General features: G+C 36.4%; 2 protein-coding genes across 2 annotated transcripts; both read right to left on the reverse strand.

The window, feature by feature from the left end:
- Positions 1-11,034: 11,034 nt before the first annotated feature.
- On the reverse strand, positions 11,035-11,831 carry LOC108840870 (uncharacterized). Its single transcript, XM_056992961.1, has 2 exons — positions 11,625-11,831; positions 11,035-11,534 (listed from the first exon to the last, which is right to left on the reverse strand). Exons 1-2 carry the CDS (start codon positions 11,754-11,756, stop codon positions 11,226-11,228), a joined length of 441 nt encoding a protein of 146 aa, XP_056848941.1. The 5' UTR covers positions 11,757-11,831; the 3' UTR covers positions 11,035-11,225.
- A 310-nt stretch (positions 11,832-12,141) lies between these two features.
- LOC108836681 (disease resistance-like protein DSC2) lies at positions 12,142-16,887 on the reverse strand. The gene is made up of 4 exons (XM_057002075.1): positions 16,337-16,887; positions 15,136-16,255; positions 14,755-15,039; positions 12,142-14,676 (listed from the first exon to the last, which is right to left on the reverse strand). Exons 1-4 carry the CDS (start codon positions 16,801-16,803, stop codon positions 13,042-13,044), a joined length of 3,507 nt encoding a protein of 1,168 aa, XP_056858055.1. The 5' UTR covers positions 16,804-16,887; the 3' UTR covers positions 12,142-13,041.
- Positions 16,888-17,116: the final 229 nt, after the last annotated feature.

Genomic DNA, 17,116 nt, shown 5'->3' on the forward strand with positions numbered 1-17,116 from the left:
AACTAAGTCGTCCAGCTTTGTTTGGTGAAAAAAACAGTCCAGACGACTTATATATAAGTCGTCTACGAGAAACAGGCTAGTTTGCATTTGACCGAATCGTGTCAGATCTTTGACTATTTCTGGACGACTTATAATTCAGTCGTCTCTCGGAAAGTTAAAATTTCAATATTTTATTAAACTAGACGACTTACGTGTAAGTCGTCTTAGGTTAGTTTTTGTAGTTGAAAAATAAAACTTCATTAATTTAATTTTTAACCAGACGACATAATATAAAGTCGTCCCGTCAGAAGACTTAATTTAAAGTCGTCCGGGGAAAGCAAAGTCGTCCAGAATTTTTTCCAATTAAGTCGTCCAAACCTTGCTTATCCCGGACGACCTTAAATTAAGTCGTCTAGCTGGACGACTTTTAGTTAAGTCGTCTGGAGAAAGTTAAATTTCAAGTTTTATTTTTCAATTACAAAAACTAACCTGGGACGACTTACGTGTAAGTCGTCTAGTTTGAATAAAATATTGAAATTTTTACTTTCCAGAGACGACTGATTTATAAGTCGTCCAGAAATAGTCAAAGATCTGACACGATTCGGTCAAATGCAAAACTAGCCGTTTTTCGTAGACGACTTATATATAAGTCGTCTGAATTTTTTTTTTTAACAAACAAAGCCGACGACTTAGAATAAGTCGTCCCTTTTAATTTTCAATTGCAAAAGTGACCTCTTTAGACGACTTACCTTTAAGTCTTCTGGACGACTTAAATCTAAGTCGTCTGCGATAATGTTTGTTTGAACTTCTTCATTTTCTCTATGTTACTAATGTGTTTTTTTTGAATATTTGCAGATGATTTTTAAGTTACATGCAGTGTATGGAGAATGGTTGTTGAGAGATTTCCGTTGGGATTTTGTGGTTGATGATCTCAAAGGAGCAAGATTGTTTTTATTGAATGAAGATTCAACACATGCTGAACTTGTTGCAAATGGCTCAAGAAGATTATAACCTGGACATGAGATCAGTGACTGTGGAGATTAGCTACTCATTACCAGCAGAAATGATGATGTCCAAGCAGTCCTCCCATTCATGTTACAAGATAGTAGACTACCTTCTACTATCCCTTCAAGTGTATTTTTTTAGACGACCTTTTACGAAGTCGTCCAGTGTATTTAAGTCGTCCAGTGTATTTAAGTCGTCCAGTGTTTAGACTACCTTCTACTATCCTTCAAGTGTATTTTTGTAAGTCGTCCAGCTGGAAAACCTTCCAGACGACTTATTTGTAAGTCGTCCAGCTGGAAAACCTTCCAGACGACTTATTTGTAAGTCGTCCAGCTGGAAAACCTTCCAGACGACTTATTTGTAAGTCGTCCAGCTGAAAACCTTCCAGACGACTTATTTGTAAGTCGTCCAGCTGGAAAACCTTCCAGACGACTTATTTGTAAGTTAGAAAATCTATACAAGTTAGAAAATCAAATAAATCATACATGCCCACAAACATACAAATAGATTTGTGTAAACAAATAGTTCAAATATACAAATAGATTTGTGTATACAAATAGTTCAAATATACAAATTGATTTGTGTATCTATACAAGTTAAAAAATCTATACAAGTTAAAAAATCTATACAAGTTAAAAAAATCTATACAAATTGATTTGTGTATCTAATCATACATGCCTACAAACATACCACCATCCTCATTATCTTTCAGATGCTGATCAACAAGCTCCGTCCATATAGCCAAAGCCATAGTATCCCTCATAGTCTTCGCATTGGACCTAGCAAAGTCTTTAGGGCTAAAGGGGACCCCAAGAGCATGACATTCAATGTACTTTGCAGCGTACACGCCACAATCACCATTGTTGGCCGTGGGTACATCTTTGAGGAGTCTCTCATAAGTGTATCGCTCCAACCCATGCATCTGGTCTCCGCACTCCACAATCAGATAAGGGACCATCTCGAGAAAAGGCTCCATTATCTCATCCCATCTTTCTGGTATGGTAGTTGAAGGTATGCTGTCCCAGACGACTATGTGCCTCTTAGGGATCGATATCCAAATAGCCACCCAATGTTTGTTGTCCAAGTTCAGTGGCGCATAGATATCATCAATGTCCTCCCCCCACTTCTTGTTTGATTGGCAAAATGAAGGCATTGATCCGTCATACAAACTCGCCGCCCCACTAGGTAGCATTTTTCCTAAACCATTGTGATCAGACGACGATGTTTTGAAGACCAGATACTGTTCTCTCCAAGACTGGGTAAAGTTGTGATCCAGGAAGCACATTCGCTCGCTCCGGAAACATTGTGGGTTCTCCTTATACCTCTGCCTCAGCACATTCATCCAAGCATCTATATGCTGCATATAAAATAATACAAGTTAGAACCTTCCAGACGACTTACAAATAAGTCGTCTGGAAGGTTTTCCAGCTGGACGACTTACAAATAAGTCGTCTGAAGGTTTTCCAGCTCGAAAACCTTCCAGACGACTTATTTGTAAGTCGTCCAGCTGGAAAACCTTCCAGACGACTTATATATTTACAAATCTATACAAAGACAAGTTACCAGACGACTTATTTGTAAGTCTTCTGGAAGGTTTTCCAGCTGGACGACTTACAAATAAGTCGTCCAGCTGGAAAACCTTCCAGACGACTTATATATTTACAAATCTATACAAAGACAAGTTACCAGACGACTTAAAGATAAGCAGAAGACTTACTACGTCTTCCAGCCATGCTTTGGATGTCCGGAGTTTTTGATACCACCAAGTTGGTGATGTACGTGGTTTGTCCTCTTCCTTAGTGAAATAATCACTGCAAACAAAAAAGCAATCAGTTTTGGTAGACTAAATCAAGCTATTATGGGTAAAGCAATCACTTACGGATCAGTTTTCAACCAATCAGCGAGCTCCTTCATCTTAGGTCTGTTTAGTGTGGGAAATGGATTATACTTTCCCACTCTAAGGAGTTTCCTTCTCTCTGCCGTATAAGGAGATATCTGCGTGGGAGCAGGTTTCTTCGTTCGTTCACTCCTTGCACGCACAGAAGCAGTGGGAGCTGTTTGGTCCAATACAACCAGGCTCGGTTCTGAAGCTGAAGCTGGATCGGTGGAAGCGAAGCTCGGTTGTTGATCGTTGGAAGCGAAGCTCGGTTGTTGACACGATTCGGTCAAATGCAAAACTAGCCCGTTTTTCGTACGCCCAGACCTGAAGAACTTGTATAAAGCCATCCACGGTGTAACAGCCAGTAATATCTTTGTTCCACAAAGAGTCCATCAGCACCTTAAACGCGACTCTCCCCCATGGATAATTCTCAAACCTTTCTAAATCCATCACTAGCCTTGCGAGAGTAGCTCGTGTAGCGCTTGAGAACTTTTTCCCTTCAATGAATCCAGTGAAGATGGAAAGGTACGCGAGTCGCTTGCGATCTTCCCTGGACCAATCCCCGCATCTCTTCAGTGCTGCTATTATCTGATCAGTACTTGGCCCAGCTTCCCGATGAACTCCCATCATCTCCCAGAAAGAAACCATCTGTGGGGTAACTTCACATTCTGGTGTCTCAAGGTCCTCGATGTAGTCGCAGTTTAGACCAGTGATGTTTTCAAACTCTAACAGTGAAAACCTCGCAGGTTCTGGACCAACGAGACACCACATCTCGTACTTCTTCTTAATGTCCAGCTTTAAACCGAGCAAGTGGTGAACCAGCCTTGAAGCCCAACCAAATCCCTGCTCCTTGAACTTGATGAAAACTCCCAATCTCGACTCCTTGAGCTCTTCAAATTCAGCATCAGTGAGAGCTTCCCTAAGAGCAGTATGCAACTTCGTGTTATCCGTATGATACGAAATGCTATTGTGGGGTTCTGGCTCTTCCCCTAATGTGTATAACCTACGGGGGAGTTCTGGAATATCCATCCTTTTTGTCTGCAAAATAATCAAAGACAACAATAGAAGTCAGAACACAAGCTAAATCAATCACGCCTTAATTGTTACTCCAGACGACTTAGTAGACGACTTAAATATAAGTCGTCTAGAAAGTCGTCCAACTGGACGACTTAGTTGACGACTTATATTTAAGTCGTCTGGAAAGTCTTCCAAATGGACGTACTAAGTCGTCCAGGTTGAAGACTTTCCAGACGACTTACTTACAAGTCTTCCAGTAGAAAAATTTCAAGCGGACCTGATTAGTCGCAGAAGGAGTTCGAGTACTCGTCATTGTGGTTATAGATCTGAAAAAATAAACGTGAAACGGTGAGAATGAGTAAATTGAAAGAGACAACGTTTTATGTTCATCTTTTCCACGAGTTTGATGACTTACCGGCGTTAGGGTTTACAGAGAAACGGCGCTACGGTTTACAGAGAAGAAGCGGCGGCGCTAGGGTTTAGAAGAAGCGGCGGCGCTAGGGTTTAGAAGAAACGGCGGTGCTAGCTAGTGTTTAGAGTAAGCGGCGGTGAGAACGTTGGTGAGCACGGTGGCGAGGGCGACGGTTTGTTCGGAAATAGTGGAAGCGGGGCGCTAGGGTTTAGAGGAATCGGCGGCGCTAGGGTTAGAAGAAGCTGCGGCGACAACGGTGAGAATGAAGTGAGATAGATAGCCGACGTTGAGAACGATGGTTGTTCGGAAATAGTGGGAATTCGAATCGCCTTTGATATCGCCGGTGAGAGAGAACTGTTAGGGTTTCTGTTCGCGGAAAATGAAAAAAAAAAAAAAAATCACCTTATATATTGGGTAAATAATCCGGTTAGCTTTAAAAGTACATTGGTAAACTTTAAGGTTTGGTCCGGTTTAGACGACTTATTCTGGCTGATAATGTACATCAGACGACCTAATATTTAGTCGTCTGGGAACAGAAGACTAAATATTAAGTCGTCCAATACCCTAAAATGAACCCCTAAACTAAAATGACTAAATTAACTTACTAACCACGTTATAAAATCAAATTATACTTCAATAGTGTTTACTATACACAGAAACGAACACGCCTAGGTAATTTTAAAAATTTTCAAAAACGGTTTTAATGCTTTCCAAAATCTAACCCTAAGAACACATACAATACTACAACATATGTTGATGAAACATAAACTAAAGAATATCATGACTCACTACTTTCACTCATCTGGGCTGAAAACAATTGAAATTTGTTATATATTAATTTATATCTCTTAAGACATATGTTAATTACATAATTCCAATTTTTCACTTATCAAAATATTTTCTACAAAATTTTTAAATTATGTTTAAGAATAACTGTCCAGACGACTTAACTTAAAGTCGTCTGGACGACTTATTTTCAAGTCGTCTGTTTACAGACGACTTGCGAGGGGTAGAAACGTAAAAAAAAATCCGTTTTTTTGTTTGTTCACAAGGAGATAGTTGTAATTTCAATAGCCTTTTAAGTTACTTTTGCCTTTGACCCAAGTTGGGGTACTCTTTTGGGTTTGACTCCAAGTTTTGAGTCACAATTGGTAATTCTCCCTAATAATAATAGTGCAGATTTTTATTTATTAATTAATCAATATAAACTTGTGCCAATGATCAAATCAAAAATATAAATAATTATATAAATATATGATTAAAAGTTCGGTTTGGTTTGTTTTATTAGAATATTTTTTTTATTTTATTTTCAGTTCGTTGGAAAATTATGTAGTCAAAAATATAATTCAAAAACATGTTTTGTGAATAAAATAATAACTTAAAATGAAAATAATAAAAAATATGTTACTTTTACTGTCACTTAAATTTTCACTCCATATAATAATTTACTAAATAAATGATTTTTTTTATTTCACTTAATTTAGCCAAACACATAGAAATTTTTTTTTATTAGTTAGGAATGAATATTGGTTATTCATTTAGGTACAAATTGTTCTTTTCGAGTATTGTTTTTTTAAATTAAGTCTGTTTCAATACTATAAATTTATGTATGAATTTTGAGTTGGATCATTTCGGATCTGGATGAGTTCGGTTTTGATGTATAGAAATATAAAAATATTTAAATAACCAATATGTCTAAAACGGGTTTGGATAGTGTATCAAAATAACCATATTACCGATTCGGCCCAAGTATTTTGAATAAATTAATTATATTACATGACATCTTAAACATATAGCATTAGTTATGAAAAATTAAATATTGATGTATGAAAATATAAAAATTAATACATGTAGATTGTCAAACTCAAGATCTCGAGATGACATGCTTACTTTACTTGGACAAATAAATGAAAATAAAACTAACTAGGGGATGTATAGTACGATATTATTTAGTTTATATATGTTGACTTGGAAACTCCGAATAAATCACACAAACATTGCATGCGTGCGCAAACCAGTGGGGTTAGTCTAGTGGTACTTGAGAGAGCTTCGGCCTCAATACGGTCCCGGGTTCGATTCCCACTGGCCACACGGATATGGATCATTTGCTTTCGACTCATTTGAATGCTCAGGAAAGGGTCTATCCGTGGGCTGTACTTCCACCTGGGGGTTAGGTTTTTATCATCATTGATCCGGGTTTAACCATTTTCTTTGTAAAAAAACATTGCATGCGTGAGTACAAAATTGTTTAACTATTCCATAAATTACACGAATATATCGATTTTGAATATACATAATTCGTAGTGCTTGCGCGATATCTAGGAGAATATTACATCATGCGCGATATAGTAGTATTTGTATTTTTATTCTAGAAACTAGTATTTATATTTATTTTTATGTATTTATTTTTTATTCTAGAAATTAGTATTTGTATTTTTTCTTAATCAAGATAATATTTCTTATTCTGATTTCCAATTTCAAACATTTTTGATTTCGAATTTCGATTAAAGAAAGTCATACTAGTAATACAAAATCAGAAAACAGTTATCCATAGTAGTATTTGTATTTTTATTCTAGAAACTAGTATTTATATTTATTTTTATGTATTTATTTTTTATTCTAGAAATTAGTATTTGTATTTTTTCTTAATCAAGATAATATTTCTTATTCTGATTTCCAATTTCAAACATTTTGATTTCGAATTTCGATTAAAGAAAGTCATACTAGTAATACAAAATCAGAAAACAGTTATCCATAGTAGTATTTGTATTTTTATTCTAGAAACTAGTATTTATATTTATTTTTATGTATTTATTTTTATTCTAGAAATTAGTATTTATATTTATTTTTATGTATTTATTTTTGATTCTAGAAACTAGTATTTATACTAAATGACAAATAAAGCAAAGTCAAATAAATCAAAGTCAAATAAAACAAAGTAAAAATTTTCAATGTATCTATTTTTAAGTCTTTGATAAAAAAAATTATATGGTATTAAAGGACAAATAAAGTAAAGTCAAATAAAACAAAGTAAAACTTTTCAATAAAACAGGATGTTCCATCTTCAATCGCCACAATCCTCTACTCATATTGTTTATTAACTTGATTGTCGCCACCATATCGAGTTATGGCTTTATCTCCGATTTCATCATCATTCGAATGGCACACCTCATAGTTCATACCTACAGAATTTCGTTTCCCCGCTTTTGAACTTCGTTTTGAACTTGGTTTGCCCGCTCTTGAAAGTTGCTCTGAGAGTTCTAACCTTTCGATGACCTCCACCAACAAAATGCACCTACGGTTGTTTTTATCAAGGGACAAAAGATAACCACAAAGATCCTCCTCATCACAAATGACGAATTTCTCGTCACTCCCAACCAGCAGTGGAATGTAACTCAATTTCAACTTCACATTACATTCATCAAGCCCCACCTTTTTGCATATGCGTGCTTCTACCATTGAAAGATCTATCTCCTCCACAGCATGCTTCAACACTAAACAATACATGCGACCTTCACATCTGAAGTGTATGATGACGTTGTGGCTCATTGTAGCCTGCCAAAACCATTCAATACCATCCATTATACATTCGAAGTTATACATGTTTTACTAGTTCTACAATAATCATGAGTAATACTAGTTTTTTCTAGTTCTACTGTCGTACCCGTTTTGAATTTGAGGTTGAATCTACATTCAGCGCACTAGAATCGAACAATACAACCATTCTCCTACTCAATTCAACTAATAATGGAATCGTATAATAATAGATACCAGGATGCAACATCTAAATCCATTTTCTAAGCTCATTCAAGAGAGGAGCTTTGGAACCCCAAAACCGAGAGCCTCGTTCTCCTCTAAAACCTACCTCTTCGACCCTTAAACAGCGCCGGAAGACGACGGAGGACCGAATCGGAGTGAGGCCGGAGTTTGCCGGAGTAGCAATCAATCGAGCGATCGGGTTCCCTTTTCCAAAACGCAATCTCCTCAAACCGCAATCGTGCAATCGAGCTGCTGTCCGTACGGTCGGTATAGGAGATCGATATCTCCATTTCGTCGGTTTGATTTTTTTTTTTTTTCTAATTTTGATGTTTTCTTTATTCTAAGGCTAATTTCGTAATTTTATATGGTTTAATGAATATGAAGGATATGAAGATTAGTAAGGGATATAAGTGATTTAAATTTCCCTTCCAAGGGTAATGGAGATGATGTCTCAGTAATCGGAGGATAACGAAATGGGACCAAATCTTCCGGCACCGTTTTTGAAAATCGGTGGGACGCTTGGCCCAAATTGTTAATTTTAGGATGCAAATAAATCTTGGCCCAATATATTTACCCAGCCCAGCCCAAAACAAAACAAATTATTAAAAATGTCGGTCCAGGCCCAAACTAATTTGGTTTTCATTTACAAAATATCAATCTTAAAATGTTGTTTTCTACATTAAAATGTGTATTATACATACAAATACGACACAAACACCATATAATAGATAAAATATGGTAGTATAATATCATATTATAAAGTAATAGAGTATGGTTAGTTTTGTTGTCTAGTTGTGATTTTGAAAGTTTACAAAAATTTATTTGACATTCAACTGCAACACATGAACTCCCAAGTTTTGAGGAAGGAGGAACATGATCATTGATCAGGTTCAACGTTATATACAATGGTGCTCCACTTTTCTATGGTTTTAGACCAATCCAATTGGAAAAACAAGCCACCACCGAATATAACTTCAACGTTAGAACTCTCTAATCACCGAAATTAAAATCTAGTAGTCTATTAAAACTGAAGTACAAATAGTAATTAACCCTTAGTTTTACACAAAAATTACAAATCTATGCCATTATCTTAAAACTACGTCGTTTTATACAATACTAAACCAGTCTATTTTTTCCCACTAAATCTTAACTAAAGATTATAATCTCGTGAGATGGCCTTTAATATCTATAAAGCCTGTTATCTATATAATGATTAATAGTAATTAATTTGGTGATATTATATCATATTTTATATTTATCTATATAATGATGAAGGTAGTTGGTCCTATATATTTCTTACCGAAACAAAATTTCAAAATAAATAAAAATATTAACTATGTGGCTATGCCGCCAAAAATCTTGCGTATATGTTTTTTTTTAATTAAAAAATAGTAAACATCATAAATTAGAAAACCAAATATGTAAACATTGTAAATCACTATGTTATTTTCAAAATATTGATATCAATAATGATTATTTAAACGAATATCCTGGTTATTATATTATTTAACAGCAAACTTTTTTTTCAAACCAATGATTATTATTTTAGTTATCAATATTATTTAAACGATCCAGCTCAAGTTATAATTATCATTTCATATTATTTTTGTTTGATGGAGGAGTAGATGCTCCGAAGATTTCGGATTTCGGGGTTAAAGATTTCAATTTTATTTGGGCATTTAAATAAATTTTGGTTTGGATTCGGTTCAGATATTTGCGGGATTGAATCAGGTTCGGATAATCTATTTTAAATTCATATATATATATATATATATATTTTAAAAAAAATTCTCAAAATATAAAAGTAAAATAACACAAATTAAGAAAATGACAGAAATATATGTAAGTTGTTATTAAGTACATCTCTTTGACCAATAGTATTTGAAATAAATAATATTATTTATAAAATCAATGCAGTTTGCAATTAATTTTCAAATAAAAGTAAATATAATTTGCATTGAAATTGTAAAGTAACATTTTTTGTGTAATAAGAAAAAATATTAGAATGACACTTATTATAAAATAGAGGAAATATTAAAAATATTTAATATTGGTAATTTTTTTAGAAACATATATTAAATCATATTGAAAAGAATTAAATAATATATAAGTTAAATAGAACACCCGTGCGAGTATATCTTACTATTATGTTGGAGTAATCAGCGAAAAGAATCTTGCAATGATTCCACCTCCACCGCCACCTATAAAATAATTTTAGTTTATACTATATATGAATACAAAGTAACTGTTGTGTTTTCAAATCTTGTCTTGAAGGTTGTTGGCTGCTACTGATATTAATGTGTTTTATATATAGTTTGTCTGTCTGTTCCTCACTTCTTTATTTTCATTTTCGTTTTATCTATGTTGAAATAATGTTTGATGTTGGGAGTTTGGTTAATCAGTATTTTCTGTGTGAGCTTATATTATTTTGGGACCTCACCCCTCACCTATACGTATTTGCGTATATCTTTTGAATATACATTTGCCAAAGAGAGGAAAAGAGTGGGACATATGTGAAATGTCCTGAACACTAATATGTCATGAGATCATAAATTTGCTCTAAATAGAAATAAAGGAATGAGAATGATTGGGGGAGAGAGAGAGAGAGAGAGAGAGAGAGAGAGAGAGAGAGAGAGAGAGAGAGAGAGAGAGAGAGAGAGAGAGAGAGAGAGATGGGCATGTGAGTGTGAGTGGCAGGACAGAAGGTGTGTGAGCTTGTGACAGTCTTTTTGGACCTCTGAGTTAGATCTGACCTTTTTTTATATATTCAGACAGTGTGGCAAACTCGTCTGTGATGTCCTAAAGATATTGATTGATTGGACAGAGATAGAGAGAGACACAGAACATTTGCTCATTCCACATGGGGCTTGTCTTTACACATTCCTCCATCAATCTTAGTTGTAATCACCCAACAAGATTTCACAAGTTGATTTTTGATTTAATCCTTAAACATATTTTACAAAACGAGATAAGTCAGTGAATATCTCTAAAATGACATGAAAGAATTACATTAAAACAAGAACAAACTTGGAACAAATCTCCAAGACCTTCCTTATGAAAGAATCCTTATTATTTGCTGATCTACAAATAAATAAATCTTATGCATCTATATATAATTATATGAATCAATCACACAAAAAACATGAATAATACAGAATATTTGTTAAAAATTAATCAAGTGTAGATAGATGCTGCATCTCTGTAGGTTCTTTTTGGGATAGAAGCATGAACATTATTAGTGATCATGCTGCTCTTGTTGTTGCTGTGAGTTGTGAGGGTACACCTTGAGTTGTCTTGATACTGTTGTCTGTTTTGATGAAGAGGGTTATGTTGCTTGGCGTTGAAGGAACTAAACCTACCTTGCTTCGGATGATGAGGTCTTCTTCTGGACTGAGAAGATTTAGGGATGAACACACCAGTTCCTTTGCTTGGTTCCTTATGATACATATATGGAGCTGTTTGGTAGCTTCCTCTGAACATACCCTGTTTCCACAAAGATTCAAGAAACAAACAGTTAGATAGAGGTATGTTTTGAGAGAGAGAGAGATTATATGTGTGGACAGATGAAAAAACCTGGAACGCAAGAGAGGAGGTAGAGAGAGAGACATGGTTTAACTGTTCATCTTCATCCATAATGAGAAGAGAGATCTGTTTGCTTATGTCTGCAAAGAAGACATCATCATCAAGCTCTAACTCCATAGCCATATATGTCTTAGTTTTCCTAAGACTGTAAGTCTTGTGTTTTTTCTTTGCTTGGAGTGGAGTTTGAGGGAATGTTGAAAGAGTTAAATATATAGGCAAGAAAATATTGGCCCTTTGAGAGAGGAAGAGAGATGAAGAGCATGTGGGTGGGAGAGTGGGGTCAGAGAAAAAAAAAGATTTGAACAATGTAACTCTAATCTGGCTAAGTCCCACACAAATAGGACACACTCAACATGAAGGACAGAAGGAGGTTGTGCATTGATGTTATCCAGTTGTTAAATGTTGAAAAGACAAACCAAAGTTCACAAACAACCCATATCCACTCTGTTTTTATTACACTTACATATATATCATATTTGACCAAAAATTTACTATAGCTTTACTAAATTACAATCAATATAACTGAACTGAACCAACAAGTGTTTAGATGCCGGTGGTTTTCATTATTAATAATGATATTAACAAAAACAAAAAAGAACAAATGAACTATCTTTGATAGAGCCTAAGGAAATCTTTGTTATGGGTCTTATGGCTATGAGATCCTAAAACAGCCACATCTAAAGACAGCTTGTGGTGGGCAATTGAGGAAAAGGACAACACACAATTTGAATTTTGTAGAGATAGAGAATCTCTATATATGATATGGTTTGAGGATAGTGTTTGAGTGAAGGTAGGGTCACACGCCTATCCTAGTTGTTGATACTTCACGTGCTGTTGCTCAAGACTTTGTTTACATGACTAATCGCATAGCCATCATATCTCACAGGAAGGAATTTCTAACAGACTCGTGCAGGACGAGAGAAGCAATGACTCTTTCTTGCTCCTGGCGTCACTCAAATCCATCCGCTTGAGATTCTTAAGTGACTGATAATCGTACTTCCCTAGCTGAACCCACTGAGTTTCTTTGGCCATTGCATTTAGTTGCTCTAACTGATCAACCCCAACAAGAATGACAAGAAATTTGTGGTCCTTGAGCATCTCTTGCACCGCACCTAGATGATGAATCTCGATATCCTTCTGGTTGAATATTTCAGACAAGAGCCGTCTTTGTAGAGACAACAAACTAGAAGTCTCCAGAGATTTGGTCATATAGTGCTCTTGCCATTCTTAGTAGGATCCATATCATTCTCACATCGCCAAACTCTGGGCATAATAAGGAACATTTTGTGATGCGAGGTCGAATTACACGTAAGGTATCCAGATATTGAGAATCCTTGTACGATTGCTCTTCCAGACATCGTCTAATTTATACTTGAGCTGCTTCTCTCTTAACTGAAAAGACTATTTCTTATTTTGATGAATGAAAACAATTCATCAAACAATTCATCAGCCTTATTAAACCTTCAGCATCATCAGCACTTTCATCTTTGTCACCATCATTATCATCAACATCATCATCATCATCATCATCATCATCATCATCATCATCATCATTTCCTTCAATAATACAATGAGAGACCTCCAAGAGTCGTACACCGCAGCCTTCCACCTTCCAGGTTTTATGATGGACTATGAACCTAAAAAAAAGCTCCATGGAAGTGGTTTCTTCGGCTTCAGGGAAATCATGATTTAGAGAGAAGGAATCTTCAAATATATAAAGATGGTTTTGATATACACCTAGATCTGGCATATGATGGAGCTGGTCGGATCTATATGGTACAGTGAGACCATTATGTTCACCCCTGACGTGACCAGACACACCCATCAATGAATACTCATCCTCAAGATTAATAACGTGTTTTGACAGCAAGATACAAGCTTTGAATCTGAAGGATGAAGGAAGAGGTGTTGGAGTCAAATTGATCGTTAGGAAACCTGAAGTAGCTCGGTGAGTGAAGTATGCAGGCACTTCTTCTCCCGGTAAGATTGCATATTTGCAATCTGATGTCTGGATGAGCTTTCTTGCTTTTTGATTCAGGTCGAAGCAATTAGCAAAATTTAGGCAAATACTTGGATTTTGAAAAGAAGAGGAGTCTATTCTCTTCAAGTATCTACAACATTCTGCATCTATAGATAAAAGGGAACCTGGAAGCGGTGGAAGTGCTACAAGCTCTCTGCATTCTCTGATGTGAAGCTTACTTAGTCCTGAGAGACTTTCGATGCAATCTGGAATAGTCTTGAAACCTTTACCGAGTAAACGTAATGATATTGGAGATGAAATAGCCTTCTCGGGTAGACATCTCGGCAAAATGTAGTGAGCGCTGAAGTCTGATTGTAATCTCCAACTGCACTTCAAGTCATCCCCCCACTCGATTATTGCTTCAAATAAGTCAGCATCATTACATATATTTGGCCCATCATAGTCAGTAAAACCGTAGTAACGCAGACCGAGAAACTCGAGATTTTCCATCTTAGAAAGGTTTGGAGATATATTTTTCAGCTTCTTGCATCCATACATAATTAGTTTACGCATACGAAATAGATTCTTAATCGATGGAGGAACCTCCTCTATCCCTGTACCGCACAGCACCAACTCTTCAATGCTATCAGGAACATTTGGGAATTCCTTGAGGTTTTTACACCCAGACATATCCAATTTAAAGAGACAAGACCAGGTGCTTATTGGTGGCATCCCCTCAATAGCAGTAAAGCTCAGATTGAGTTCTTTCAAACTCAAACAACCACCGAGTTTTTCCAAACTTGAGCAACCACGAAATTTTTTCAAACCCGAGCAACTAGTAACGTGTAATTCTTCGAGATTTATTAAACTACTGATAGAAGAGGGGATCTCCTTCAAGAGCAAGCAACCGTGAAGTTTGCAGACTCTAAGCTTAGTGGCATTGCCAATAGAGCTTGTGAGCTCTAATAAACTTTTGCAGCCAGAGAGATATAGTTTCTCGAGACTCGTTGCTTTTTTGAGATCCGGAATCTCTTTCAAATTCAGAGATTCAGTCAAATCCATCAGCTTAAGGCATTGGAGAGGCTATACAAAAAAAAGGAAAAAATAAGTAGAGAGAAATGACTAATAGCGCTTTACAGGCAATAAACATAAAATACTTACTTTGATTCCCTCCCAAAGCTTCTCAAATTTGCTATTTGGCATAAATAATTCGACAAGAAACTTTCCAGAGAACTTGGAAGGCCAAAATCTCAATTGACAGAAGTTCCAATGTAGCAATCTGAGTTTATTGGGAAGACAGTTGAGGCCTTCGGGTATGCATAAGTTTTTTGTGTAGTCGACTAGTAGAAACTGGAGATTATTCATCCCATCGAAAGCACTTTTACTTATCTGGATTTCCTCTCCGTTTAAAGTATCCAACAATATGCCAAGAACAGTTCCAGTTCCCTAGAATAGATTATTTTAAAAAAGAACTAATAAATCTCAGCTTAAAATCCCAAGGAGACAGAAGACTGCTGATGTAATAAAAAAAAAAAGACTTACAGTATGTTCTTCAAGTACATCAGTAATTTCCGTGGCATCCCACAAGAACTGTCGCTTTCCAGGCTCTTCCAAAGACTTTTTCTTGACAATCTCTCTACCCATTTGTTGCAGTAAACTATGCATCTCTATGTATCCACCATATTGTGAGGTGGATATGAGACTCTTCTGCTCTAGGACTTGAAGCCCATGGTCGATTTCCAAATTACAATTTGCAAGACAACGTTTAAGGCGATCAACCTTGAAACCAACAAAGAAACATGCAATATATAGAAAAAGAGTTCTATCTTTATCATGAGGCAAGCCGTTGTAGCCAAACATTAGAATTGATTCAATTCCTTTGTCAAGGCTAGACTTGAGCCTTGGTATTGCTTTTATCCACTCATCCATGTTCTTTCCTCGTAGAGACGATCCCAAGACTCTCAGGCCTAATGGAAGACGACCAGCAAGCGAAGTAACGCCCCTAGCAAGCCCTTCGAAACCCTCAAATGGAGACTTTTGACCAAAGGCATATAGGCAGAAGATCTGAAATGCCTCAACTTCACCTGGAAGTTTCATATCGTAAATACATTTAATGTTTTGTTGCTTGAGAAGGTTTCTATCTTCGGTTGTAATGATAAGCATACTTCCGGGACCAAACCAATCAGGCCTGTTTGCCATTGCCTCTAGTTTCAACAAGCAGTCCACTTCATCAAGAACAATCAACACTTTCTTGTCTCTCAGCTTTTGTTCAGCCACTCCCAAGTGACCAACCTCAATATCGTTTTGCTTAAAAATCCGAGACAGTAACTGTTTCTGAAAATCCAACTGATATTGATAATGGGAGCCACCGAGAGAAGGCATCTCTTTACATCCTCTGATATCTTCAATAAACGTGCTGAACTGAAAATCAGGAGAGAATCGGTTGAACAAAGCACGTGCGGTGCTCGTCTTACCAATCCCAGCAGGGCCAACAATTCCTATAATCTTAACGTCATCACCTGCTCTTAGGTCCAACAACGAGTTTATCTCAGCCATACGAGTTTTCATGCCAACAAGGTCATCAAAATCTTTTGATGGTGTGAAACCCAACAAATCCATAAGATCTACAGAAATGTTTTTGATCAATTCAGCTTCGTCTTTCCTAGCAAAAACAGAGGCTAACCATTAACCATGAAAAAGTAGGCTATACATAACATGAGAATGGAAGTAAAAGTGAACGAACCAGTTGCTAGAGGCATAACCAGCTAGACCCGGGACACACTTCAAAGCTTCCCTCCATGTCTGGGTCACCCCTTTTGTTTTCTCCACACAGGTTTCAAAGGCTTTTCCGAAATCCCCAGTCAGATCACTAACATGAGATGGATCCACTTTGTAGAAAATGGGTATCACTTTTTGTTGATTCTCTTTCATGCACTTAATGATTTCCACCAACTCATCCAGACACCAGCTTGAAGAAGCGTAGTCAGGGGAGAGCAAGACAATGGCCACCCTTGATTGTCTGATTGCTCCTACAAGCTCGGCATCGATTAATTCGCCTCGCTCCATCTCGTTATCAATGAACGGTGTGATCCCCTTGCTTTTCAGCTCTTTCACAAGGTGACTAAGAAAGCCTTCGCGCACGTCTTCTCCACGGAAGCTAACGAAGACGTCATACAACCAACTGCGAGACATAGATGAAGAAGAAGCCATGAATGACAGAAGGAAGAAAATGATCACAATGCTAACCTGAATAAGAGATAAGAAAAAAAAAGCCTTTGTATTTTATGTGTGTTGCTCCCAAGTCCCAACACGTAAAATAGATAAGGAAACAGAGCAAAGGCTTGACTTTTCAAATGGAGAGGAAGAGTCAAGAAATTATGCGTGAATAGTAACTGGAAGACAAGCGTAAAAAATGGGGTCCAACTTGAAAAAAGTAATCGAACTCTATATTGTTAGAGACTTGATGAATTTAGAAATGGCAACTTCTAGTAACGTGTGAAGCAATCCAGGACTGTGTCCATAT

Source organism: Raphanus sativus, chromosome 2 (assembly GCF_000801105.2).
Source record: "Raphanus sativus cultivar WK10039 chromosome 2, ASM80110v3, whole genome shotgun sequence".
Classification (NCBI taxonomy): Eukaryota; Viridiplantae; Streptophyta; class Magnoliopsida; order Brassicales; family Brassicaceae; genus Raphanus; species Raphanus sativus.